We start from the raw sequence: 25,431 nt of genomic DNA on the forward strand, positions 1-25,431 counted from the left end.
CATTTGTTGCATTAATTATATGATCCTTCAGTAGTTTAAGAATATTAGCCAAAAACAAAGGCTAATGACGTAACGTGTTCATATTTTCAAGATGAATAAAAGATATTAAGGCGCTTGCTAACTTGCTGGTTTTCCTAACACACTGAACAGGATGTATATCCGGATTAGCTATTTTATCCTTGGTAAACGAAAGTTCCCAAGAAATTTGGACAATAACTAATGATTTCTATTTTAAAAATGCTTGACTCAAGTATGTGAACAAGTTATAATAAGTTTGGATCATTTAAATTAATTTAATTTTAGATGAAAATATAAACAATAGTTTTTTAAAAATAAATTAAACCAATGATAGACTTACCATTAGAATAATAAAAAAATATTGGAAGGGTTCTGTGGGTCAGTGCGAAGTGACAAATGACAGGCTGACTAATCGAATGGGACCGAAATAGTTAGTCAGCTTTGCATATTGTGATGGCATTCGATATACAAATTAGATATATGGCATAGTCTTATTTTTCCAACCACTCTCCTGACATGGACAACAAATGTGCCATTGAAGCAATGTTTTTAAGCAAAATTTTATGTAAATAAATAGAGGGAGAAAATAATGATGACGACCATTACGATAAGAAATTAAGAATACATAATTGACACGTATCGCCGCCCACCTAATTCCAGTGTATATATGATTTAGTCCTATTCCCCTATTTCAAATATCATGTCTATAATTTAAGAATCAGTGATTTCTATTTCTCACATGGATTTCGATTTTCAAATACCAAAATTATGTTATGGCTCAAAATGCACCACGTGTCCAACATTGTACATCGATTTTAGGTTTATATAATATCACAAATCTTCTTCGTTTGCCTCTGTAAGGTGAGAATGACATTATTTATGGGGTCGGTGGTTTCTTTGAAATTTTTAACTAATAATGAATTTTCATTAGCTTATCTTCGCGTTTCAGCGGTATTCTCTTGGACTGCGGTGTAAATGGGCATTGCTCATTCTGACTCTCATTGTCAAGTTCTTCACCATCGACCAAATTGGGAACATAACCCATTAACTGGAAATTTCACGAAGTAAATCATCAGAGGAATCACAGGTGAACCTGATTATATCCTCAATTGGAGTACGATCAGTTAATGGAAAAGCTATAGATTATAGTTCTTAGGTAGCTGACAGTCCCTACGAACATCGGGAAAGAAAATTATTTCCTTCCATAGGTACATGATTTTGTTCAGGCTATAAAATTAGTGAGTTTTTGTTAAAAAATATTTGTTATATTTTTGCATTATCAATATAATAGATATTTTTCTCAATTAAAACGTGCCATTTTTAATTATTTAACATCAGTCCTTAACATTTTCTATAAATATATGCTTTATGCCTGAATTTTAAGGAATTTGATTTGTGCCAGGGGTGATAACATATGTTCACCTTGTAAATATAAGCAATGTAAAGGGCTGGGAAGAGTACTGATATAATAAAAATAATATATGATTAACATTGTTCCGTATACACATACGAATTAAAACCATGATTTGTTATTCAATCTACTAGTGTGTATTATAATTTTAAAAGATGATAAATAATGTTAATGCATTTTTTGTGGAATAATTTACAAAAAGAAAATGACAAAAAAATGTTACGTTTTATGATTTGTGTGTCTCTGTATTTCAAATGTTATCTTCTGTTTTCTTCACCCATAATTGGTTTTAAATATTCATATAATTTTTTTCGTTTGAAAGTTTGGTACGAACATGTAGGTGATTTTTATATTACACTTGTATAATAACATGTAAACAAAATCAGGTATATAAAATGATTTTTTTAAAATAAAGAAAAGTATTTTGATGTCTTGAAACATTAAAGTTGATTTAAAACTCTTTCCAGCTCTTCCCGACCATCCAAACTCCTTTATTTATTTAAAATATTTTGTAACAACTTGTCAAATGAGACAGCAATGAAACTTGGAATATTCTTTGTTTTATGGTTTAAACTTGTTTTTGTGAGAGAGGATCGAAATAGTGTAGAAAACCCAGCTGAAAATAGTTATAGTGATTTAAACTTTTTAATTAACTACAGATGGTGGCTTTATAATTGTGAAGAGGATAAGATGAATCGCACATTTGTTCAGAGCTCATTTGATTTTAGGTACGTCCAGATAAGTTTATCTGGCAACCCTTCGTCACCCAACAAAAGTGACAACTACTTTTCTTCTTATTTTAATCACATCAACAATTACATATCACTCAAAATAATTAATGATTTGATAGCTTTCATTTCTTTCCCAGCACAAGATACCTTAATGTCTTGCTATTTTTTTATGCTAATATTTCTTAGCCACTAATTACCTTGGAGTGTTAGAAAGTTCTAGCATGATATACATAACTTTAATTTATGTGACAAAATAAAATAAAATAATCTGGACTCTAGAAAACTCTAGTTTTCTATGTGCAATGAGATTATTTGAGATTCATATATTAAAGTTATACAGTATGTTTCAGATTCTTTTATGCTACCAAGTTCAATAGATTGTCGTCAAATCAATGCACATTAATTGATTCAATTTATCCAAAATCAGTGGACAGGAAAAGCTTCGGACCGTTGTAATGCTCGTTGCTTATTTGACTTTAAAATAATGAAATATTATTCTTCATTTAAACGTGATTTTTAATTAAAGAAATGCGAAAAAGAGGTAATTAGTTTTTTATTTCACAATTTACAGACTTGGCAATAATCATATTTAACCGTTGAATAAACAATATATCTTAGGTCACATTATATAAAAAGAGAAATGATAATTGCTTCTCAAAATGAAGGGATATACATAGAAGCGTTGAGAGTGTAAGGTAAGGAGTAGAGTGGGGCCATGCAAGCGAAATCAAGGTAATAGGGCGGCAAAAAAATACGTTAATCATGTCATTGTTGCCACATAATCTCGAATAAATACAAAACCTTGCAATTCTTTTCATGATTCCACAAATCCTTACAATTAATTATTAATTTCATTCACTAAAATCCTCTCTCTTTCATTCCTTAAATACCATCTTTCTTCTTCTCAACCCTCACCATAAACACACAGTAGCTACGCAGCACACTCATTCCTCCTTAGCATAGAACACACAGAAAAATGGCCAAAGACGTTGAGCAGGTCGCAGAGCAAGGAGAATACTCCGCCAAGGACTACCATGACCCACCTCCGGCGCCGTTGATCGACGTAGAAGAGTTGACAAAGTGGTCTTTGTACAGAGCCGCCATAGCTGAGTTCATAGCAACCCTTCTCTTCCTTTACATCACCGTGTTGACCATTATTGGCTACAAGAGACAGAGTGATACCACCATTAGCGGTAACACCGAATGTGACGGCGTTGGGATTTTGGGCATAGCTTGGGCCTTCGGTGGCATGATCTTCATCCTTGTTTACTGCACCGCCGGTATCTCCGGTACGTATAAAAATTATATTCATATTAATAAAGTAAGACATAGTGACTTGAATTTTTTTTTTCAAAACCATATGTTGTATGAAATATTTATGTATACTTATACTGTTTTATGTATTAAATTGGTGTATTAGGAGGACACATCAACCCTGCAGTGACATTTGGGTTGTTCCTGGGGCGTAAGGTGTCGCTTATAAGGGCGTTGTTGTACATGGTAGCACAGTGTGCTGGTGCAATCTGTGGTGCTGGGTTGGCAAAGGGGTTCCAAAAATCTTACTACAATAGGTATGGAGGAGGAGTTAACCTTGTGAGCGATGGGTACAACAAAGGAACCGCTTTGGGTGCTGAGATTATTGGTACCTTCGTCCTTGTTTACACTGTTTTCTCCGCCACTGATCCTAAGAGGAGCGCTAGAGACTCTCATGTTCCTGTAAGCATTCGTTGTTACTTATTTGGTCTTTTTTTTATAAGTGTTTTTCTTACTCACTCAGTACTTAATTAACCATGAAATGAAATAAATAAATAAAAGGTGTTGGCACCACTTCCCATTGGATTTGCTGTGTTCATGGTTCACTTGGGTACAATTCCTGTCACTGGTACTGGCATTAACCCGGCAAGGAGTTTTGGACCAGCTGTGATCTACAACCAGGACAAAGCATGGGACGACCAAGTAAGTGTTTAATTATTTTTTTAACATAATTAAGTTTGGGTGATGCTACAAAGCATTATTATTGTATACTAATAAAGTCTTCACATCCACAGTGAAATTTAAATTTGCTTATGTTGTATAGTTTTTAAATTGAGAGAGATAAAGGGTTATTAATTTTTTTACTTTTTGGCTGAACAAGCGTTATAATTTTGGTAAGAGTAATTTATATGTGTTGTGATTGTTTTCAGTGGATTTATTGGGTTGGACCATTTGTTGGAGCTGCGGCGGCTGCGTTTTACCATCAATATATTCTTAGAGCTGCTGCAATCAAAGCTCTTGGATCCTTCCGGAGCAACGCTTAATTAATGAAGAAGCTTCTTCACACTGGCTTTGCCTCAATTATGACTTGTTCTATGTCTCCCCAAAGAATAACAGTGCCAGTTCAAGTCTGTCTACGGGTCCCTATTGGTGTTCCTTTTGGATTTTCTTCTTAGCCCCTTGGGTTTTTGGGGTGAAAGCCAAATACCGTGGGGTCTTGAAATTGTAGATAAGCATGCTTATGTCTGAGGGTGTATTTGTATCCCTTTTGTTTTTAGTTCTTTTTTTTTTTCAAGTATTTCTCATGTGTTCGTTTTTATATAATCTGGTGCATGATCATTAGCCAAAATTTCATTTTCATCTGAGTGGTGTATTTTATTATCTTCTGCTTTCGCACAAAATTTACCAGTGTCATTGCCTATGTTCCTTAATCATCAACATTGACTTTAGTAATCAAGTTTTCCACACTTAATTATTGCTGCTCCGGTAATGAAATGACTTGTAAGCCCTTCCTCTTATAGCTATTTTTCAAGTGGAATTTTGGAAACACTTGAGTGTGCATCTATGGAAGAACACACAAATCCTTTATTTTAATTCTGATCTCGGAGCAGGGAGGTGTGATCGATTAGGAAGATAACTATTTCATTTGGAATGCTGCACAAGAAGCAAGGTTGTAATTTTCACTTTTGATTCTTTTGTTTTTTAAAAACTATAATAATAATTTTGTCAAAAATTTTAAATAAAAAGTAGTCTAATCCAAATGCATAATTCTACAACTCTCTTTCAGTTCTCTCTCATCTTTTAGAATTTGGTAAAGTGTTATCCTTCATCATAGCCTTTTAGACTAGAAAACGGATAAGGACGAAAGTAAGTGGCGTTTCCAATAGGCAAAAATTTGTTGTGCTTTCATTATCAAGCTACAAGTAAATACGTAACTATAAGCTTCCTGAACCTTCAAATTAAGGAACTAATCATCTCGACAACTGTACTCAAAACATTTATAATAAATTTATGTTTGGATGCTTATCCTAATGTCTTAAACTATTGAGATCAAAATTATATTATCATTGTAAATAAATGCTCCCACCTTATAAAATTATCGGACTCGGTTTTTGTGGTGGAGGAATCGAACATGAGATAAAGCTGTGTTTTTTTTAAATTCATCATAATTGCAAGGAACATGGTAATATAGTATGGAAGAAAATTTTAAAAACGAAAGAAAAATAGTAAACACGCAGGTTGATCATTGAGGATATTCCCTTATTTTGTGCCCACTGTTCATATAATAGATTGATGAGCTAACATATACTTATCTTTGCCATGTTTTATGTCCCTGGCATTTTCTGGCTATTTTGTATGCTCTATGATTTCGTGCACCTTAGTTGTTTTATTTACAATCAAAAGTATGGATTATTGAAGTGGGGTCCTAAGTGGGACAGTACAGAGTAGAGACAGAGATAGGGAGGGAGCCCTCATTGTCATAATAATACTAGTGTTATTAATTTCCACGTTATTTGAGTATTTATGAAATTTGGCATCATTTCATAATTAGTTCTCTGTCAATCTGACATTGTCACTCTCTTTCTGGTGTTTTTATTTTTTTCCCTCCCCTAAGTTATTACTTTTAAGTAAATGTAACAAAGTATTTTAAGAATTTTTAAATAAAGAATATTAAAAAACATTGTTAATATACTTGTTTTTTTTATAAAAAGTTTATTAGCATTTTCTTAGAAGACATTGATTAACAACAACTTTGGTTTTACCTTCAGATTGAATTCGTTTTGTCGAGTTTGGTTAAAGAGTGAATTAGAAAATCATAAATGCCAATAATAGACAACAAGACAAGATGGATGTTGTGGAAACGCTACTTATAGTGAAAACTTCTCTTTTTTGGTGAACTTATGGTGAAATTAAACAATGGATAAATATGGTGTAGGTTACAATAACAAAGTGATGCAGAGAGGCAAAATGCAATGGGATTTTGCAATCTGAAATTGACAATGGAGAGCATTATCAAACGGATATGGTAGAACACACTTGATAGGGGCCCAAGTCCCACATTTTGGGCCCATATCTTTATTTGACAAAAAAAAGATTCAACAGAACACGTGGTATCAGAGTTCTAAAACTTTAGGCCCATAATAATTAAGTTTAGTGGCGTGGGCTACCTCATGATCCCCCTTCCCTCTCAATATGTTATTCATTTTTCACAGATATACTAGTTATATCTCTTCACCAGAAGTTTAAAAAACTAGAGTTATACCTCATGATTAAAAACAAAAAACACAATTTCAGGTTGATCTTGTTGGTTTGATCTTCATAAAGTTTTAAAAAATTCCCGTCATGATGATTATGCTTTTATAATTATTCAACTTTGATAAAATTTGATATAAATAACAAAGATAAATAGATAGTTATACGATAAAAATCACATTATATATAAGATAATTAATGATATATGTTGATGGTGATATGAGTAACATTACTAGTAGAGGTACAAAAGGAGAAAAGGCACAAAGGGTAGGCATGGTTAACACATCATATTCACATATATGAAAGCCGTGCGGGAGAAGAACACATTTATACTATTCACCTCTTGCATGCGCTCTGTGCCTTCACAATTATGTGCCTTTGCTGCCCCTCTAAGCTAAGGTAGCCCCATGCTTTAATTACTTTTCTTTTTCCACGTAGCGAGTAAGCAAAGCTAAATCCTCTCATTAACATAGTGGCCATTGGCATTCATTAAGCCTCTTGCTTCTTTACAATCCATTAAGAGTTCACAAAATTATATTTGACTACTAACACGTACGTGAATAATTAAGGGTGAGTTTGTAACACAACCAATAACCAATGCATTGCATGAATGCTAATTATGCTATGCATATACGCATTACGTAGTGAGGGTTTTACGACAAGTGAATGATTATTGTTTTAACTCTGCGAGGATGGTTGATTTATTATTGAATCATATATCCCCTAGTCCCTAATTACTCGTATAATTGGATGCATTTGAGTAGGGCACATGAACCAAACATTCAGTCCCTCCTCACTCCAATAACAAAATGATAAAATTCTTAGAGGCTATATGACAATTATGCCCAAGCTATTCCAATCAATATACTTATTTTACAAGTACAACCATTTTTCATGCGATCAAAGGCCAACAATGAGAAACAAGAAGGAGAATAAATCGACATGGATAAAGAATTACCAAAAGAAATGTTGGTAAGTTTAGTGGCACTAGAGGCAACATGGATTGGAATAAAGAAGTAGTTAAGAGTTGTTACATCTGTTACACTATCAGCATACCATCAAAAAGAAATAGAAAAAAATTATTGATCAATTGAAATAAGGAATAACATCAAACAAATCTGAACATGAGCAATATTTAACCACAACCGAGGGTAGTGTTGGGATTTGTGAGAATTCAATGTTGGGGTCTTCTGAAAGCTAAGCTCATAATTATGCTTCCCATTCACTAGCCTCCTTTTCCCACACAAAAATTAAGGTCCAAGGAACAACCACTGCACCTCATGACCTTAGCATTATAAAAGCCAATTCGACACACCCACAAGTTTTCATCCCTCCCAAGTCAAGGAGACAAAACAAACATGAATCCCATTGGTTTTTCCCTCCTCTCCCTTGTTTCTCTTGCAATTATCTCAATTGTTATAGCCCAAGAAAGAGCCCCTCATGGGCTTGTTTACGAGAATCCAGAAGCCTTTTCACCATCAGCATATAGCTTCTTTCATCCCAATGGAAGAAAGCCCGAGACCAAAGACCCATGTGCCGAATCCAAATGTTCACCCTTTCCTTTAGCTGCCCAAGTGGAAGCCACTGAAATTCATGAAAGCAAAGCATCAACACCCCAAAATGGAAGGAAACAACTGGGAGGTGGTGGCATAGCGGGCATTATATTTGGTGTTGCTTTTGTTGTGCTTTTGGCAATGGGAATCTACCACGTAAGGGTCACTAGACGAGTCAACATGAGTAGAGCCAAAGCCAATAAAAGTGTTCAACCAGATGTTTGATATGCCTAGTCTTCTATAATTCAAAATCTTACCTTAGATTTACAACAGAACAAGCCATATAATATAATATAATATAATATAATCCCCGACCCTCCACTTCTATATCTCACTTTCTAATTTTTTACTATTTAGTTCCATGCCTTAATCTTCTTATTTAACGTGTGTATTGTTAGCCGTGTATCTACTATTATGACATATTGATAGTAATCAGATTCAAATTTCGATCTTGTCTAATAGTCATCAATATCAGAGGTTTCCAATTTCATTATTCAATGAAGATAGAAAGGCAACATGTGGTGTAAGAATTTTTGGGTTCTAAAAAATATCATGCGCCATGTACACCGTTTAAGACTTTAAAATGTAAAATAAGATCAAGTACTAAGGAATAGCATGCTCGCGTATCATTTTTATAGAGTTCATCAAATAATAAATGCTTTGAAATATATAAATTTCTTTAAAGAATAGAAAATTTGAAATGAAAGAAGTATATGTCAGTGAATTAAAATGAAAGGCGAGGGTCATGAAGATTACGCACCGACTATTAATATAAATGAATATAAAGTAATTTTTTGTTATTGATATAAATGAATTATTCGTGTTTCGGTGAAAAAAAAAACAGAATATAAAGTAAATGAAAAACATTTTTTATTCACCTTTCTTTCTTTCTTACGTCAACTGTTTATTCACCATTCTGAGATAGAGATTGGGCATTGGAAATGGATCTACGGTGAAAGCTTGAGCGTATACGCCGTTGTTTCGGCGTACAGATTCAGATGCAGTTAGCTATTGGGCTATTTTAAAACAAGCCCTCATCACTGGTTCGGCCCAAAAAAATAAACTGGTTCAGCCCATCGTTTTTTATTTGTATCAACGAGTCAATCTGTCTTTTTTTTTTTTTTTAATCAATTGAATAACGAATTAATTTAACGAGGAAATTCATAATATTCCCTCCATTCAGTAGAAAACTAAAACTCATACGAAAGAAAGAGTTTGGGATATATATAAAAAATCTATATCATGGAATTTGAATGAATGTTGCGGTTAGCGAAAAATCTTTCTAATGAGTTACCTAAACTTTTTACTCTTAGTGTTACTCCCTTTGGTTCGGCTATAAGCGTCGTTTAGATGCAAAAATAAAGATAAAAATAGTAGTCTATTATTAGCCATATTCTCACGTTGCAATAAAATATTACTTGATATTTTGTCCCCAATTCTATCCTAATCTAATAGCGATTAATTGTTAGAAATAGAATAATCGAAATGATTCAGTAAAGGAAAAGTATAATTAAACATTGGTTTTGTGTATCTTAATTTTGTGTTTTGCACTAAAACAACGCTTAAAATGGACCAGAGGAAATAATTAAAATGAAACTAATAAATACAAAAATTATTCAAGACATTGAATGTCTCAATATTTTCACTTAATATTTAATTTTAGATAAAAGGTGTGGTGATGTTAGAAGAATTTGCTGCTAAGGGGCATAATCATAATCTTTTTTGTGCAGTGAGGACAAAAGTTTTGGGCATGTGAGTTCCCTGGCAATAGGTACTAGGCAATTGACCAGTGCAGCTCCTTCTTCTCATGTGATGTTTCTCTTCTGCTGAAAAATTTTGACTTACGGTCCCCACAAACACCCTCTAGTCAGCATCGTGTAACAGACTTCTCCATTGAAACCAGAAGTCTCATTGTCCTTTTTTATTAGCATCAAGGATGTTTCTCTCGTGTCCATATCCTTTTAACTCAACATCACTTCTTCTTACCCTTTTACACAGTGAGAGATCATTTTAATAACAACCTTTTCAGCATGCACACGTATTCCCATGGTGTTGTTTTCCGACACACCACACCTTCATTCTCAACTAGTAAACCCAAATCAATCTCAGTATGAATTGTCATTAATGTATATATTTCATTTACAAAGATAGCTATGCATTTTATTTTATACATTTGTGGGGGCTTCTATTTATTCAGATTAAAATAAAATGGTTAAGCCATTGTTTACTATTCTATAGGAAAACTACCATAGTTCAACAGTTCTTCAGGTTGCATTTTCATTAATTATGTATAGGTTTAATTAAAGTCATTATACCTTTCTACTATTCAATTTAAGGTACATCCTAGTAAGGTCAATTAGTCAGAGGGGTCTTTCCAAGGACACGTGAAACAAGATAGAAATTCAAAGATCTCATTCTCAACTAGTCACGACTCACGATGGATATAATGATTTGGCTGCAAGAAGCATCTCCCTGAAAGTATGAATGGGATTGTTTCCACCATTTGTAGTGGCTGCTATCTGAGAAGTGGGAACTCTTTTCCTCCAATACTAATGTGCAAGCAAAACAGTGAATGTGGTCTTGTGTAGGAGCTGGTGCCTTAGAAATAAGCCTTTTACCTTGTACTGTACTGATGTACAGATTCTCTCTCTCTCTCTCCTCTTACTGTTTTTGTTGTGCAATGTTCTGTAAATGATGACCTTCATTTTTTCTTTGAATTATATCTCTCAAATCAGTTATAGATACAACCTGAATTATCATCATAATTTGCCACTTTCTAGTTGTACTGTGTGCTTTAGCCAAACTCTTTCTAGAGATCTAATATTCCATGAGCCTATCCTGACAAAGATCATGTTTTTGGCTTTTGTAGTTTACCTTACTGAGAATCACCACTTTATGCTTTTACCATGGTCCACATTTATCATTTTCTGCTCTCATTGTTCCTTCAAGGACAAACTATGCTGTAATGTGTAATAATAAAATCCTGATTTTGGTTCTGTAAAAAGTAATTAGCCTTTTGAACTTTGCTGAATCTATTTTCAATGCCTTGCAGGTAATTGAGGATGAACCTGGCAAATATTTCTGAAAACCAGTGGGATATACAGGTAAATGGATTTGGGTAATTGAATATATTTTTCTTTTTCTTTCATCAGTGCTTGGAAATCACTAGGCTCTCAGTCCAGGTTTTGAGATTCCTTAGGAATATTTTGGGATTTGAAATCCCATTTCCCTGATGGGGGGCTTAACAAAGTTCAATAGAAACCAGCAATTCCACCTGTCCATTTCAATGAAGACAACCTGTTTAAAGCGTTTTCCAGCTTTTCTTGTTGCCTTTCTTAGCTGGATGTATACTTATAGTCAACCAAGACCACTGTTTGAATTTTTGGGATGCTAATGCTAGAGACTAGACTCTTACTCTAACCTTCCCTTTTCAATCACTTCTATTATTACTTCTCTTTACTACTCCTACATCTCCTTGGTAAATATGTAACTTACTCCAGAAGCATGCAAAGCGTGAGTTCAATTCTTTCTCAATTTTAACCACTATATAAGGCCATTTATTGTCTATAATCTATTCCTATTGTGGCAGTTCATTACATTTCTTGGTATGTTCATTCATGAACATTGTCCTCGGTGCTATTTCTAGTTAATAAGGTTAGTTTACCTTGTGGTCTCTTCATTATTGTATGCTAGTTTTTCTGTAAAGCTTGGTGTTATTTATTTCATGTTTCAGATTTGTTTTCGCACTCTGAATAAGTGTATACTTTACTATGTCTCTTGAAGGGCTCATAAGAATGAGAGTTTCTTCTTAATATTTCATGACTGTCTTTTGGAACTATATATGTAGGCGTGGATTAGGGATTTTTCAGAGGCGAGTTTGATGCCTTTGCTTGTAAAAGCAACAAGCAGAAACTGAAACTGAGAACTCATAAGGAGTTCATAGGGTGATGCATGTTGACAATGCGATTGCTATGGGGTCTAAGGCTGCCCCTACTCATTCTGATTCAACTTTTATATCCCAACAAATCAACCTACAAATTATACGGTAAGCTTTTGCTATTTTTCCTACTTCTATCATATTGATGAACAAGTTTTTTCTATCAAAAAGTTTTAAGGAACTGGAGAAAAAAATGAGTGAATTTGCCATGATCTTTGTGCGTAATTCATTGAAGTTCAAGTGTTACTGGCTTGGTATTCCAATTTGCAAGCTATGAATGAACTTGGGTAGAAGGCTCTAAATTAGACCACTTCAGTATCACCTATGTTTCCGTTTTCTCATGTGCACATTGGCTTTCAAGTTAGATATCATCTTTAGTTTCAAAAGGGCATAGAATATGGGAGAGCAAATTATTTCTCTGGTAACAATTGCTGAATTACACATTTGTTGACTGCAGCTGAGGCTTTGTTCACTTTCAAGGGTTCGCTTAGAGGTCCACAGCAATTCGGATGCAGCATTGTGAAATATCCATGTCAAATGCAATGGCCTTGTCTTGACTGCTATAAACTAAAAGATCCAGGTGCTTTTTTCTTCAAATTCTCTGTAAGCTCCTTCTCTCCTCTCTGAATTTGAGTGTAATGAATAGTGATTGATTGTGAGGAATTGGTAAAACATTGAGGTTCGGTCCAGAATATTTTTGCTAAAAATATTGATCATTCATTATGTTCCATGGAGCATGTTGAAATTTGTAGAAAATAAATGATTAGTTATCGTCATTCCTTACTTCCAATTATACTATTCCCATGACCTTAGTAATTTATTGAAATTGAGTCAATACTAGTGTAAAAAGAAGTGCAACTTAGTGCATGAGACTCTCACCTAGTGAGAAGAACTCGTGAACTCCAGGTCACAAGTTACTATCCTTACTCTTGTTTCTCATTTGTTATAAAGGAGATATAGGAGTCATTGCTATCCATATTTGTTTTTCAATTTTTGTAACTTAAGGTTTGGAATGTTAAACAGTTCATCTGTGTCCTCTTTTGACTCAACAACAAAAATTTTCTCTTTTTACTTTAAATGTTCTCCTTGAAAAATTCCAGCTCAATCATAAGAATGGTAAGAAAAGCTCTCTACTTGAGAAACAGGTGGAATGACAGCAAAGATAGAAGGGAATAATGACATTCCAACTCTCACACCCCTTCAAGAAGTTCAAGTTAAAAAACCAGGAGGAAGAAGGACTGCTTCCATAGTTGGTAGTGTTGTTGCTGCCTCAATCATCATTGTCATTGTAGTCATTGTCTATATCTGCTTGATGCGTGTTAAAAGATTTATGAGGCAAGCATCTGAGACTGCTTCTTCTATGCCTTCTCCCACTTGTAAGTTAATTTGAGCTCCTTTATAATTAATTTTGTAAATATTATTATCTATCCAGAATTCTGATTCATTTCTTTGTGATTACTTTGGTGTTATTTTTTGACAGTTGAGATGGGAAGAGTCAACAACTCGCAGTATGTTAATGCTTTCTCTTCACATTATACGCAGAACACAAGGCAGTTAACAATTTTGGAGCTAGAACAAGCTACACAAAACTTCAGTCATAATAATATTATAGGTGAAGGTGGATTTGGTTTTGTATACAAAGGCTTGCTTCAAGATGGATCTATTGTGGCTATAAAAAGGCGTCTATTTACTGTGACACGGGATTTCATCCGCGAGGTATAAAATATGTAATGAAATGTAGCATTCTTAGTTCCAATATTTCCACATAATTCATTCTACAAAAATCAGCAGAAGCCATTATAAAGGTTTAGAAAGCTTTCACCAAGTATTTTGATTTCTTTCAACTGCTGACAGGTGAATCAGATAGGTCACATTCACCACATTCATCTTGTCAAGCTTATTGGCTATTATGAAGATAGCTATCAACAATTACTTGTTTATGAATATCTCCCTAATGGTAACGTGGGGAATCATCTATATGGTACTCCTCTATCTTTCTCTGAAGTTTGTTTCACCTTGCTTTGTATCTTTTGTGCTTAATGCATGTGGTTATGTAGACAATGAAGGTTTGCCTATTGGAAGATTAGATTTGTGGAGAAGGTTATCTATTGCTTTAGGTGCATCCAAAGGTACAACCATCTTGGCTATGATTTTTTTTTTTTGTCATCTTTGGTATTCAAAACATTAAATTCAGTCTCTACTTTGCAACAGGAGTGGAACATCTTCACAGTTTGGTCCCTCCTTTGGTTCACACAAATTTTAGAACTAGCAATGTTCTGTTAGATGAAAATTATACAGCCAAGGTTTCTGATTATGGATTCTCCAAATTTCAATCAAAAGTTGATCAAGCTGGTTCATCTTCAAATATAGACTGCTTCCTTGACCCAGAGTATGCTACAACTACAATTTTTCCTTTGAATCCAACTCTCTTATTCTTTTTGGATTTTCCTAGTTGATTATTGTTACGTGGGTCTTTAGATTTTGTTTTTGTCTTAAAGGTTGAACTTATCACAAAACTATTCGGAGGAAAGTGATGTATACAGTTTTGGGGTCTTCTTACTAGAGTTGATTAGTGGCTGTGAAGCACATAACAGAAACATGTCACACCCACGTGAAAATCTTGTATTTCAGGTATATCTATACATACATGCTTCTAGACTTGATGAATGCTTACTCATCCTAACTTCAACTAATTTGAAGGCAAAAAATAGCATTGAGTTGGACAACTTTGTTGACGTAACGCTGGGAGACCAAGAAAAGCATGTTGCTACACGAATGATAAAGTTGGCGTTGCTGTGTTTGGATGTGACTTCTCGAAGACCATCAATGGCACAAATTGTGCATGAGTTAGAGCGGATTCAAAGAGAAATTGTTCCTCAATTCAACGAGGAGATTGGTGCAGTGACCCTTGGGAGTGAACTCTTTCAATAAGCAATTTTTTGGTGCACAATTATTATCATTGCTATGGTTGTTGAGGTTAATTGGTGCTGGAAGGATATTCATTTGTAATTATTACATTATTTAAAGTAAATAAAATTATAAATTTGTGCGAAAGGGGTGTATATTTTCAAATTTATCCCACACAATCTGATGATATTTGATCCATAATATTATTATTAACATAAATATCGCATTTATTATCTTTTATTTTAAATTTATTGATACTATAAAAAGACAGTTTTTTCTCTGCTAAACCTGTTGTCTTGAACTGGCCTTAACAGGTTGAAACTCATGCTTATAATCTACAAATAAAATTTTTAACCACTGAATTATTATTATTATTATTGTTGTAAAATAAGCATATTTGAATATATATTATATTATTCTGTTTAAATATAACAAAAAAATTAACTTAATATAACTGAATATTTAATATATACAAGAAGAAGGAGATATTTTAACAAGATAAATTATCATAAAAAATAGAAAAAAATGTAAGTTTAAAATTATAAATTAGTGAAATAAAAGTTGTTATAACACAATTTTAAATTATCTTTTAGATTGTTTATTGAAGCTCAAACTTTCTGTATTTTATTAAAATTTGAATTTGAGATCACAAATTATATTAAAATAACTATATGTCAATTAATTCATATTGTATTAAGTACTAATTTTAAAATTTAAAATAATTAAAAAAGTTTTAATAAACGATTTATTTGTTTTGTAAAAAATGATAAGCTTTCAAATAAAAGTGACAAAATAGGTCAGCTCGTTTTGATTTACCTTATCTGTCAAAAGTCTATTTAAAAATAGATTAACTTAAGCTTGCTTTGTTTAAAAATAAGTTAAATTTTTTAGTTCAGCTTATTTTAAGAATTGGTTGCCCATAAACTAAAAAATAAAAATAAAAAAATTGATGAACTGTTAGATTAATGAGTTAGTTTTAAAAAAATTTAAAATAATTATATCAATAAAAATTAATATTTAATTAATAAATAATTATTTTTAAATTTTAAAAATAAAAAAAGCTCAACAAACTAATCTATTTTAATCTGTTGTTTACTTACATTTTAACAACCTAAAATGGGATAACTTATATAGACTAATAAATCTAAAATATTCAACTTGATTTGCTAATTTTAATGAGTTAAATGAAATTCCGGCGATTCTATATTCAAACGTTACTTTGTTTTAATAAAGATTAATAATGTTCTAAATTAAAATAAAATAACATTATTTTGATAATATCTTTTACAACACTTTATTATATTATTTATTTTATTTATATTTTATCATTTTTATCTATCTTTTATTACAAATATTATTGTGAAAAAATTATATAAAAATAACATTACTGACTCCGGGAACCAATTTTACGTTGTGTCATAATACCTAATTGCTACCCACGGCATTTTCCGTCTAATTTCCTACTACTCTCACTTTTTTGAACTAGATATTCTTTTGTTACTTTCTGCTTGTAATATCTATAAATAAAAATCCAATTAAAATATACTGATAAATATAGATTATTATTCAATTATAAATTATTATATAATTAAAAATTACTATTTTTATGAAAACGTTTTAAAAAGTATAAATTTTAATTAATTAATAGTATAATTTCTTACACTACTAATATATTAAAAGTAAACATGATCAATAACTGAAATAATTAATTTTTACAATAATTACTTTTAAAATAGTATTTAATTAATTAATAATTTAGAGAGTAGGTACAATTAAAGACATGGTAATTCGCTCTGATTTATCAATTTTGACAGATCCCAAAAGCTAACGTACAAAAATACTTTATTTATAGTATATTTATTCGGGCATTTACTTGTGTTAATTTGATTTACTGGTAAAGAGGATACAGATATTTATGAGGTTTAGATTGTTTTGACCTAAGAAACGGCGTCGTAGAGAAGAAGGAGTATTGATTTCATTTCCGTTCCATTGAAAGTCAACTCTGTCTCTCAGTCATACACAGATCTCTCTTCGTTTCTGCAATCTCAATCTCTTCCTTTCACTTCAACAATGCGAATCTTCGTTCTGCTTTCGCTCGTAACCCTTCTCTTCTTCTCCTCCTTCTCTCCGATCCTCTGCAAAGACCTCGCCGACGATGAGGATCTAAGCTTCCTCGACGAACCCGATGAACCCTCCAATTCGCATTACAGCCATGACCACTTCGACGACGATGCCAATTTCGACGACTTCTCGGGATTCGAGGAGACATACAAAGAGCCTGAGGTGGACGACAAGGACGTCGTCGTTTTGAAGGAGAAGAATTTCACCGACTTTGTGAAAAACAACCGTTTCGTGATGGTGGAATTCTACGCGCCATGGTGCGGTCACTGCCAGGCCTTGGCTCCTGAGTATGCCGCCGCCGCCACTGAGTTGAAGGGTGAAAATGTCATTTTGGCAAAGGTGGATGCCACTGAGGAAAATGAATTGGCTCAAGAGTATGATGTTCAGGGTTTTCCCACTATCTACTTCTTCATTGATGGCATTCACAAGCCTTATCATGGCCACAGAACCAAGTATCTCTCTCTCTCTCTCTCTCTCTCTCTCTCTCTATATATATATATATATATATATATATATAATTATTTTTTTTTACTCATTATAATTTTGATTCTTATTGGATCTAACTTTTTATTTTTTTGGATTTAATTGGAATACAGAGATGCTATAGTGACGTGGATTAAGAAGAAGGTAGGGCCTGGTATACACAATATAACTACATTGGATGATGCTCAACGCATATTGACCAATGAAAGTAAAATTGTTTTGGGCTTTCTCAACTCTCTAGTTGTAAGTATTCAGATTTCTTTAAGATAATTTCGTTATATTCATATTGGATTAAATGACAGGCTTGGCTTGAGCTGTGATAGTTGAATGTATGAAATTGTTGGTTTTTATGCTTCGTTATTATTTATTCTGTGAGATATGATGTGCAGGGTCCTGAAAGTGAGGAGCTTGCTGCTGCTTCAAGGCTTGAGGATGATGTCAATTTCTATCAAACTGTGAATCCTGATGTGGCAAAACTTTTCCATATTGACCCAGATGTTAAACGCCCGGCTTTAATTCTGATAAAGAAAGAAGAGGAAAAACTGAATCACTTTGGTTTGTTTAACTTCTCATTCTTAATATCTGTTTCCCTTAATGCTGCCTTCCCTTTTCTTGTAAACTTGATGTATTTTCACTCTGTGTCTTCAGATGGGCAATTTGTTAAGTCGGCAATAGCAGATTTTGTCTTCTCCAACAAGCTTCCTTTGGTAACTATTTTTACTAGAGAAAGTGCCCCATCAGTCTTTGAAAATCCAATCAAGAAACAGGTAGGTACTTATTTTCATGTGTCTTACTGTATTGTAAATTGTAATCTCTTAAGAAAAATATTCTTGATAACTAACATTGTTATGTGTTTGAAACTTCATTTTTAGTTGTTGCTGTTTGCGACTTCAAATGATTCAGAGAAGTTCATCCCAGTATTTCAAGAAGCATCAAAATCTTTCAAGGGAAAGGTATATTTTAGTACAGGCTACTAATTATTACTCTCTGTTGTGTCATTATTTCTCTAGACATTATGCCTTTTATTTCAGAATTCAGAACAGTGCAAATAAAATAAAATTCATTGCTTTTCATAAGAATTCAGGCGCACGGTACTGCTAAGTGGGCTCTGAAAATAGATTGAGGATGGAGTTCATGACATTTAGTTAAGGTGGCATGGGATTGAGTTAAATGGTGGATGTAGTTTTTTTGTGGCATTGTTTTCCAAACTTATACGAACTGACAACTAGGTATAAAGAAGTAGGTTTTAAAATCTAATGTGTTTGCTAATCACTGAAAATTTGAAACCAAGTTCTTATTTATTAGTTTTAGGTCCAAATGAGTACGGGAGAAATTGCAAAACAGAATCGTTTCTAAGCTAACCCCTATTTTGAACATCATTTGAATTTAGCATTTAACTTGTGCCTAATTATCATATCCGAAATTTGTTCTTTCTTTCTGGCTTTGCTACATTTTACTGATAAAACAAATACCATATATCATTTTATGTATAGGAAATACTAAAATTTACCTTTTACGTTTCAGTGATAAAAACTTATATATCTTTCATCCAGCTCTTGCCCCAAAAGGGTACTTAACTACTTAGATTTTGATACTGATTAAATTATGTGTGCAATTATCTGTTGCAGTTGATCTTTGTATATGTGGAAATGGATAATGAAGATGTTGGAAAGCCTGTTTCAGATTACTTTGGTATCAGTGGGAGTGCTCCAAAAGTAATTGTTTCTTCTTGCCCCTTTTAATTTTATTTAAATGATAAGTCTTGAAATTCATGACCTTAACATTTTGTATACTTTAAATCATTTGGAAGTATATTATGTAACCAGTGGAATTTCCAATATAGGTACTTGCATACACTGGAAATGATGATGGAAAAAAATTTGTGTTTGATGGAGAGGTGACTGTTGACAAAATTAAGGTAATATTTTCTCCCTCCGTTAATTTTGTGACCATGTTAGGCGATGTGCAGGTATACTTCTTTTCTATCATTAACAAGGTTTGAAAGCAATTTTTTGATTAAAATTTCAAATCTTCATGTCTTCACAGGCATTTGGGGAAGATTTCCTTGAAGACAAGCTAAAACCTTTTTTCAAGTCAGATCCAGTTCCTGAAAGTGTACGTTATTTTCTTTTCCCCCCAGTCAAATTTGTCCCATTAACTTGGTTTTTCATGTCTAACATGTTTTCTAACTTGGCGACAGAATGATGGTGATGTGAAAATAGTAGTTGGGAATAACTTTGATGAAATTGTTTTGGATGAGTCAAAGGATGTTCTTCTTGAGGTACAATTTCAACCCTTCAAGTTATGAGTCATATTTGCATCTGCACCTTGCTCATGTTTAAAATGCTTGTTGGAGTCAGATCTATGCTCCCTGGTGTGGCCATTGCCAAGCACTAGAACCAATATACAACAAGCTTGCAAAACATCTTCGTGGTATTGAGTCTATTGTTATAGCCAAGATGGATGGAACAACAAATGAGCATCCCAGGGCAAAGGTAAACCCTAATTTTAATCGCAAGCATGTGGAATTGGGTCCAACTCAAGCTAGGTCTTGAATTTTCAATCCAGCATCAAATCAGAAGCCATTATACTATTCATGGATTCATCTGTACTGAGTAATGAAATATGTGAGAATTTATTGATCAATATTGTTTTGTTTTCATTTTGCAGCCTGATGGATTCCCCACTCTTCTCTTCTTCCCAGCAGGAAACAAGAGTTTTGACCCTGTATGTGAAATATTAAACAACAGTACATATTTTATCAATTCAGCCATTCTCGACATGCGTATGCTTCTATGCGTGTGTATGAGATCTGCTTAAGCTTTATCACTGGGTGATTGAAATATATATATATAATTGGTTCATTGTCTCTGCAGATTACTGTTGACACTGATCGTACAGTGGTAGCCTTTTATAAGTTCCTAAAGAAACATGCATCAATTCCATTCAAGCTCCAGAAACCAACCTCAAGTTCTAAATCCGAGAGCCCTGATGCCACAGAGAGCTCTGATGTCAAAGAGAGTCAGAGTAGCAATAGTGATGGGAAGGATGAATTATGAGGAGTTAAGTGAGATATTTTTATTTATGGTGACATAGTTACTGAGGGAGAAAATATCACCTATTTCCTCTCACCCCTGTCCGATAGAAGGGGGGAGAGGGAGTTGCAAAGGGGATAAAGCGAGGCAACATGTGTTACTACCATCAACTTCAATTTTTACAACTGTGGGTATTTTAGAATTTTTGGGTGAGACTTTAATAAATTCCCCTAAATTTTAATAACGAAATTTGCTATGGACCGTATACTTGATACGCTTTTATTTTCTTCTCTGTATCATTATCGATAATTATGTACGAGGAGAAATGATAGATGTCCGTAAAGAAATCTCACTCACATGGCATATGCGGAGATATAGTCATTATACTATTTTTAATTATTTGATAGGGTTATTAATTAGACAGCCTGTGCACGCTTGTTCGTGAGAAAATAATCGTTTGATAATTCTTGGATGAGTTAAAATGAAAGTCTACGCATGTTAATATAAAATAATTGATTAACATAAATTTGATATATTCATTATGTATTTATTATTATAAATTTATATAATTTTTTAATTTAAAATTAAAAAAATGTTCTCTTCTTTCTTTATTTTCAAAAACGTTCTCTCTAACAATCCCTTGATGAACAAACAGTCTATCTGCATTTCTAGTATTGCGTTGTTTGAGTAGTAGACGCACATTTATTCTTAACTCTACACAGAGCAGTGATGAGTTGAAATTTATGTAAGAACTTGTGACTAAACGAAAGTCATGTTAACCACGTTGACATTATTAGGTAAAAAAATAATGAATTAAGGTGTAACCCGCAAGTTAATAATAACATTCTTAGCTCCAAATCAAGTCAGTGAATTCACGGACGCTAGTCATCACTCTTGCTTAATTACGATGAAGAAAATTCGTTTATCAACATAATTGAAAGTAAATTACTTTTCAGGCATGAAATTGAAGCAAACCAGTTATGGGGGGGAAAAAAAATAAAGAATGGAATTGGGGGGAGGGGGAGGAATATGACTGAAAATTTATTGGCAAACCAGTTTTAAAAAATAGAATTACTCATACTGAAGGAGGTTGAGCAAAAACAATTCGTGGGCTTTCTGCAAGAGTCGTGAATGAATTCAGGGGTTTGAAATTTCCAAGAAAGGTTGACCAAAAATATATCCATGAAAGGCATAACAAATAATTTATAACATTTTCAGCACTTGATAGTGGACATTCAAAGATAAAGGTTACCGTTTGCTATATATTTTGAAAAATCACTCTTATAGGATTAAAAAATTACTGAATACAATAATGACTCACATGTTAACATAAAATAACAGACGTAATGCGTTTAATATTTTTTCATATATAAATGTATGCTTCGTTGATATGAAAATAGGTTGAGAGAAACATAATGAGGTAAAACTTATGGATGAATATTGTTTTATATTTATTCATTATAACAAATATATATTTAAGTTGGAATGAAATTAACATTTCTAATTAATTATTCACTAAAAGATTACTTTTTATTAAATCTTTTATAAGATATGATAAAAAAAAGTATATTAAACATTTATAATTTAACGGCATTTTTACTTAAATAATATTTTTTTTAAAAACTATTTCTTAAAATAAGGTTTTTTTAAAACTATTTTCTTGTTTGGTATTTTTTTTCGTCAACTCAACAGCACTATCGCCCATGCATGGACGATAGTAAATTTTTATTATTATTTTAATATATTATCGCTTTAATATGTATGATATTGCCTTAAAAATTGACACGTGTTGAGATCAGACTAAATGAAACGATAACAAAATTTTATTATTATTTTAATGCACTATCGTCGTATAACATCCTATACTCATAATTTTTTATTATTATTTTAATATTATTGTTACAGAATAACCATTAAATATCCAACTCCTCAAGCATTTCAAGGTTTCTAATTGATCTTGGCAAGGCTCTTAGGTTCGCAAAGTTCTTTCCCAAGTTTAATTTCTTCAAATTAGTTGCAATGGGAAACCATTAAATCCCACTTGTCTATACTTGAGTATAGATTCAAGCTCATTAAAGCTAACATCAAGCTCCTTCAAATTGGATAGATTACCCATTGTGGACGGCAATTTCTTAATCCTATTATAGTGCAAAATGAGAATCTCTAACCATTCCAGCTTCCCAATCACCTCAGCAAGGGCCTTGAGCTAGTTGAAATCTAATTTAAGCACAGATAATGAAGAGCAATTTCCAATTGTATACGGGAGTTCCTCAAGCTCGTTTGTTTCAACAATTAAGCTCTTCAACCTGTTCAAATTTTCAATTGTCTCTGGTAACTCTATAAACTCATTTGAACTCAAGTATAGACAAGTGAGATTTAATGGTTTCCCATTGCAACTAATTTGCAGAAATTAAACTTGGGAAAGAACTTTGCGGACCTAAGAGCCTTGCCAAGATCAATTAGAAACCTTGAAATGCTTGAGGAGTTAGATATCTAATTGTTATTCTGCAATGATAATATTAAAATAATAATAAAAAATTATGAGTATCGGATGTTATACATGATAGTGCATTAAAATAATAATAAAATTTTGTTATCATTTCATTTAATTTGATATTCATCTGATCTCGACAAGTGTCAATTTTTAGTGCAGTATTGGACATATTAGAGTGATAGTATATTAAAATAATAATAATAAATTATTATCGTCCATGGGCGATAGTGCTACTGAATTGGCAAAAAAAAATACCAGACAAGGAATTAGTTTTAAAAAAACTTTATTTTAAGAAATTATTTTAAAAAATATATTATTTAAGTAAAAATGCCTAATTTAACAGTTAAATTAATAAAAATTATATATTCTATATTAAAAATATTAAATTTTGTAAAAAATTGTAATCATACATTCATGTAAAGCAACCCTTTCTCTTATAAAACTAATAATTATGCAATCCCATCATTGCTAGCTTTCCATTATTTAAAGCAAATAGACGTTTGGGAAATGTGAGACGACTAGGTTTTATTTTTTTCTGTTTCTTATATTTAGACGCCAAATGTGAACAAGTGCTCATTACATTTGTTAACAAATGCTCTAATCTCATTTACACTTTGTCTTCACCATTCTCAAGTTGGAGCATAGTGGTGTGAGCTTTGCCCACTTTTTATTCAATCGTTGAGGTAGAATAACAAAAGTGTGTGCGCAATAAGAATAAAATCTTTTATTCTCTGTTCCACACATTAACCTCTTTTCTAAATCATATTTTAAATTTAGAGCCATGGAAAATGTAAAGTTTTTTCCTGAATTGCATGAAAAGCAAACATTGCCATATCTTGAAAAACGTTTCTGCATGTGTGTGTCCAAATACATAAACCCCTTTTTCTTAGCAAGTACACTACACGACACCATACCATAATTAATTAATAAGCGTCAACACTCAACACCCTTCTCCATTTCTTTGGCATTTCCTTCAGCTAATGCACTCTAATACGGTAAACCAAAACTCACGCTAGTAATTAATCTCTTCAACTTGAGTATTTTAACAGAGTTATATTTATTGATATTTAAATTTAAAACTATATGTTAATCTATTTTTTAATAAACTTTAATTAATAATTAAGAATATGTTAAAAAATTATTTAAAAGTGTATTTTTATATTTTTATCTGATGGAGGGAATGGCGCCGTCTTTTCCAAATTTTTACAGTGCCACGTGTGGAATTCCCTTTCAAAAGAGAGGGTTTGATATGGAGGTGTTTTCCTTCCCTCTTTCGTTAACCGCTATAAGCTGTGACTTGTGGCACACTCAGATCTACCGTTTCTCTGCATCTTCTGCTTCACACTCTTTCTCTTAAGGTCCACATTCTCTCTTCATTTTTTCCGTTTAACCAATGGCAAATGTAGCATTAACCTTTCTCTCTCTCTTCTTCCTCTATCTTTCACTGCACCTCGCCGTCTCCGCCGATTCGCCACCGTCTCCCTCTCCCTCTCCCTCACCCTCACCCGCCGAGTCTCCTTCTCCTTCTCCTTCTGTGGTCCATGCTCCGAACCCTTCCCCCGCCAGTTCACCCCTAGGTCCATCGTCTCCGCCGGCGCCTTCTCCGGAGAATCGGAGTCCTGCTCCTTCGCCGGCGGACAGTAGCTCAATCAACCACGCCGCGGAGGACGACAGAGGAGAGAATCCTTCTGGAGGAGGAATGAGCGGGGGCAAGAAGGCAGGGATAGCGATGGGAGTAATCGTGGCTGCGAGCGTGATTGTATTGGCAGTGACGGTGTACAAGAAGCGGCAGCAAAATATACGGCGCTCTCAGTATGCATCCGCCGTGAGGAGAGAATTTCTGTAAACATTTGTATCCACCTTTGTATACTCCTCAATACTCTTTCAACTTTATACTGTCATATTCTTTGTTTCTCGCTTCCTAAACTATCATCATTTTCTATAATATTTCCATTCTGATGTATGTATAATCAATGTAATAAATCGATTATTAGAGCACAATAATCATCGATTGCTAATTAGTTACCCAGTAATTCTACTATTTACAGAAAACTTTGCTCCCAACCAAAAAGAAAAGAGAAATCTACCGCCTTCCTTTTGGATTTTTTGCAGTCTTGAATGAAAAGACACGTGTTTTAGCAAAAAGTCTTCTCTGTTTTTAGTTCTGTCTCTCACTTCCTTTTCTGTAAGAGAAAAAGACTTGCAATAGGCTTTAAAAAGCTGAGGAAATAGAAA

The 25,431-nt window shown here is 33.1% G+C and overlaps 5 protein-coding genes across 6 annotated transcripts; all 5 read left to right on the top strand.

Annotated features, from left to right (window-relative positions):
- Positions 1 to 2,984: 2,984 nt before the first annotated feature.
- LOC113853540 (aquaporin PIP2-7) lies at positions 2,985 to 4,732 on the top strand. Of its 2 annotated transcripts, none has more exons than XM_027483949.1 (4): positions 2,985 to 3,449; positions 3,581 to 3,876; positions 3,976 to 4,116; positions 4,344 to 4,732. In XM_027483949.1, the coding sequence occupies exons 1-4, from the start codon at positions 3,137 to 3,139 to the stop codon at positions 4,455 to 4,457; spliced, it is 864 nt and encodes a 287-aa protein (XP_027339750.1). In that variant the 5' UTR covers positions 2,985 to 3,136; the 3' UTR covers positions 4,458 to 4,732. The 2 variants fall into 2 exon arrangements, with proteins under 2 accessions (XP_027339750.1, XP_027339751.1); XM_027483950.1 differs by having other exon boundaries at positions 3,005 to 3,449; positions 3,976 to 4,120.
- A 3,277-nt stretch (positions 4,733 to 8,009) lies between these two features.
- LOC113856453 lies at positions 8,010 to 8,511 on the top strand. The gene has a single exon (XM_027488271.1). It carries the CDS (start codon positions 8,025 to 8,027, stop codon positions 8,442 to 8,444), a length of 420 nt encoding a protein of 139 aa, XP_027344072.1. The 5' UTR covers positions 8,010 to 8,024; the 3' UTR covers positions 8,445 to 8,511.
- A 3,655-nt stretch (positions 8,512 to 12,166) lies between these two features.
- Positions 12,167 to 15,087, top strand: LOC113855951 (probable serine/threonine-protein kinase PBL28). The gene is made up of 10 exons (XM_027487580.1): positions 12,167 to 12,264; positions 12,328 to 12,410; positions 12,614 to 12,736; positions 13,302 to 13,532; positions 13,637 to 13,872; positions 14,011 to 14,137; positions 14,214 to 14,285; positions 14,368 to 14,545; positions 14,655 to 14,787; positions 14,857 to 15,087. The coding sequence occupies exons 1-10, from the start codon at positions 12,167 to 12,169 to the stop codon at positions 15,085 to 15,087; spliced, it is 1,512 nt and encodes a 503-aa protein (XP_027343381.1).
- A 1,933-nt stretch (positions 15,088 to 17,020) lies between these two features.
- LOC113854747 (protein disulfide isomerase-like 1-4) lies at positions 17,021 to 21,070 on the top strand. Its single transcript, XM_027485938.1, has 12 exons — positions 17,021 to 17,636; positions 17,781 to 17,910; positions 18,057 to 18,222; positions 18,316 to 18,434; positions 18,540 to 18,620; positions 19,296 to 19,382; positions 19,511 to 19,585; positions 19,714 to 19,782; positions 19,868 to 19,948; positions 20,028 to 20,162; positions 20,338 to 20,394; positions 20,544 to 21,070. The coding sequence occupies exons 1-12, from the start codon at positions 17,134 to 17,136 to the stop codon at positions 20,724 to 20,726; spliced, it is 1,686 nt and encodes a 561-aa protein (XP_027341739.1). The 5' UTR covers positions 17,021 to 17,133; the 3' UTR covers positions 20,727 to 21,070.
- Positions 21,071 to 24,539: 3,469 nt separating this feature from the next.
- LOC113856422 (early nodulin-20-like) lies at positions 24,540 to 25,124 on the top strand. The gene has a single exon (XM_027488221.1). It carries the CDS (start codon positions 24,590 to 24,592, stop codon positions 25,040 to 25,042), a length of 453 nt encoding a protein of 150 aa, XP_027344022.1. The 5' UTR covers positions 24,540 to 24,589; the 3' UTR covers positions 25,043 to 25,124.
- The last annotated feature ends 307 nt before the right edge of the window (positions 25,125 to 25,431 follow it).

This window comes from Abrus precatorius, unplaced genomic scaffold, assembly GCF_003935025.1.
Source record: "Abrus precatorius isolate BTA unplaced genomic scaffold, Abrus_2018 Scaffold11, whole genome shotgun sequence".
In the NCBI taxonomy this organism is placed as follows: Eukaryota; Viridiplantae; Streptophyta; class Magnoliopsida; order Fabales; family Fabaceae; genus Abrus; species Abrus precatorius.

What these genes read in the sequence shown, in the direction of transcription:
- LOC113856453 (XM_027488271.1), top strand. Translation starts at nt 8,025, where the DNA reads ATGAATCCCATTGGTTTTTCCCTCCTCTCCCTTGTTTCTCTTGCAATT.
- LOC113856422 (XM_027488221.1), top strand. Translation starts at nt 24,590, where the DNA reads ATGGCAAATGTAGCATTAACCTTTCTCTCTCTCTTCTTCCTCTATCTT.
- LOC113855951 (XM_027487580.1), top strand. Translation starts at nt 12,167, where the DNA reads ATGCATGTTGACAATGCGATTGCTATGGGGTCTAAGGCTGCCCCTACT. An exon ending in TTCTATGCCTTCTCCCACTT is followed by an intron (nt 13,533 to 13,636) that starts GTAAGTTAATTT and finishes ATTTTTTGACAG; the next exon opens with TTGAGATGGGAAGAGTCAAC. An exon ending in GTGAAAATCTTGTATTTCAG is followed by an intron (nt 14,788 to 14,856) that starts GTATATCTATAC and finishes ACTAATTTGAAG; the next exon opens with GCAAAAAATAGCATTGAGTT.
- LOC113853540 (XM_027483949.1), top strand. Translation starts at nt 3,137, where the DNA reads ATGGCCAAAGACGTTGAGCAGGTCGCAGAGCAAGGAGAATACTCCGCC. An exon ending in CTAGAGACTCTCATGTTCCT is followed by an intron (nt 3,877 to 3,975) that starts GTAAGCATTCGT and finishes AATAAATAAAAG; the next exon opens with GTGTTGGCACCACTTCCCAT. An exon ending in ACAAAGCATGGGACGACCAA is followed by an intron (nt 4,117 to 4,343) that starts GTAAGTGTTTAA and finishes GATTGTTTTCAG; the next exon opens with TGGATTTATTGGGTTGGACC.
- LOC113854747 (XM_027485938.1), top strand. Translation starts at nt 17,134, where the DNA reads ATGCGAATCTTCGTTCTGCTTTCGCTCGTAACCCTTCTCTTCTTCTCC. An exon ending in TGACTGTTGACAAAATTAAG is followed by an intron (nt 19,586 to 19,713) that starts GTAATATTTTCT and finishes ATGTCTTCACAG; the next exon opens with GCATTTGGGGAAGATTTCCT. An exon ending in ATGAGCATCCCAGGGCAAAG is followed by an intron (nt 20,163 to 20,337) that starts GTAAACCCTAAT and finishes TTCATTTTGCAG; the next exon opens with CCTGATGGATTCCCCACTCT.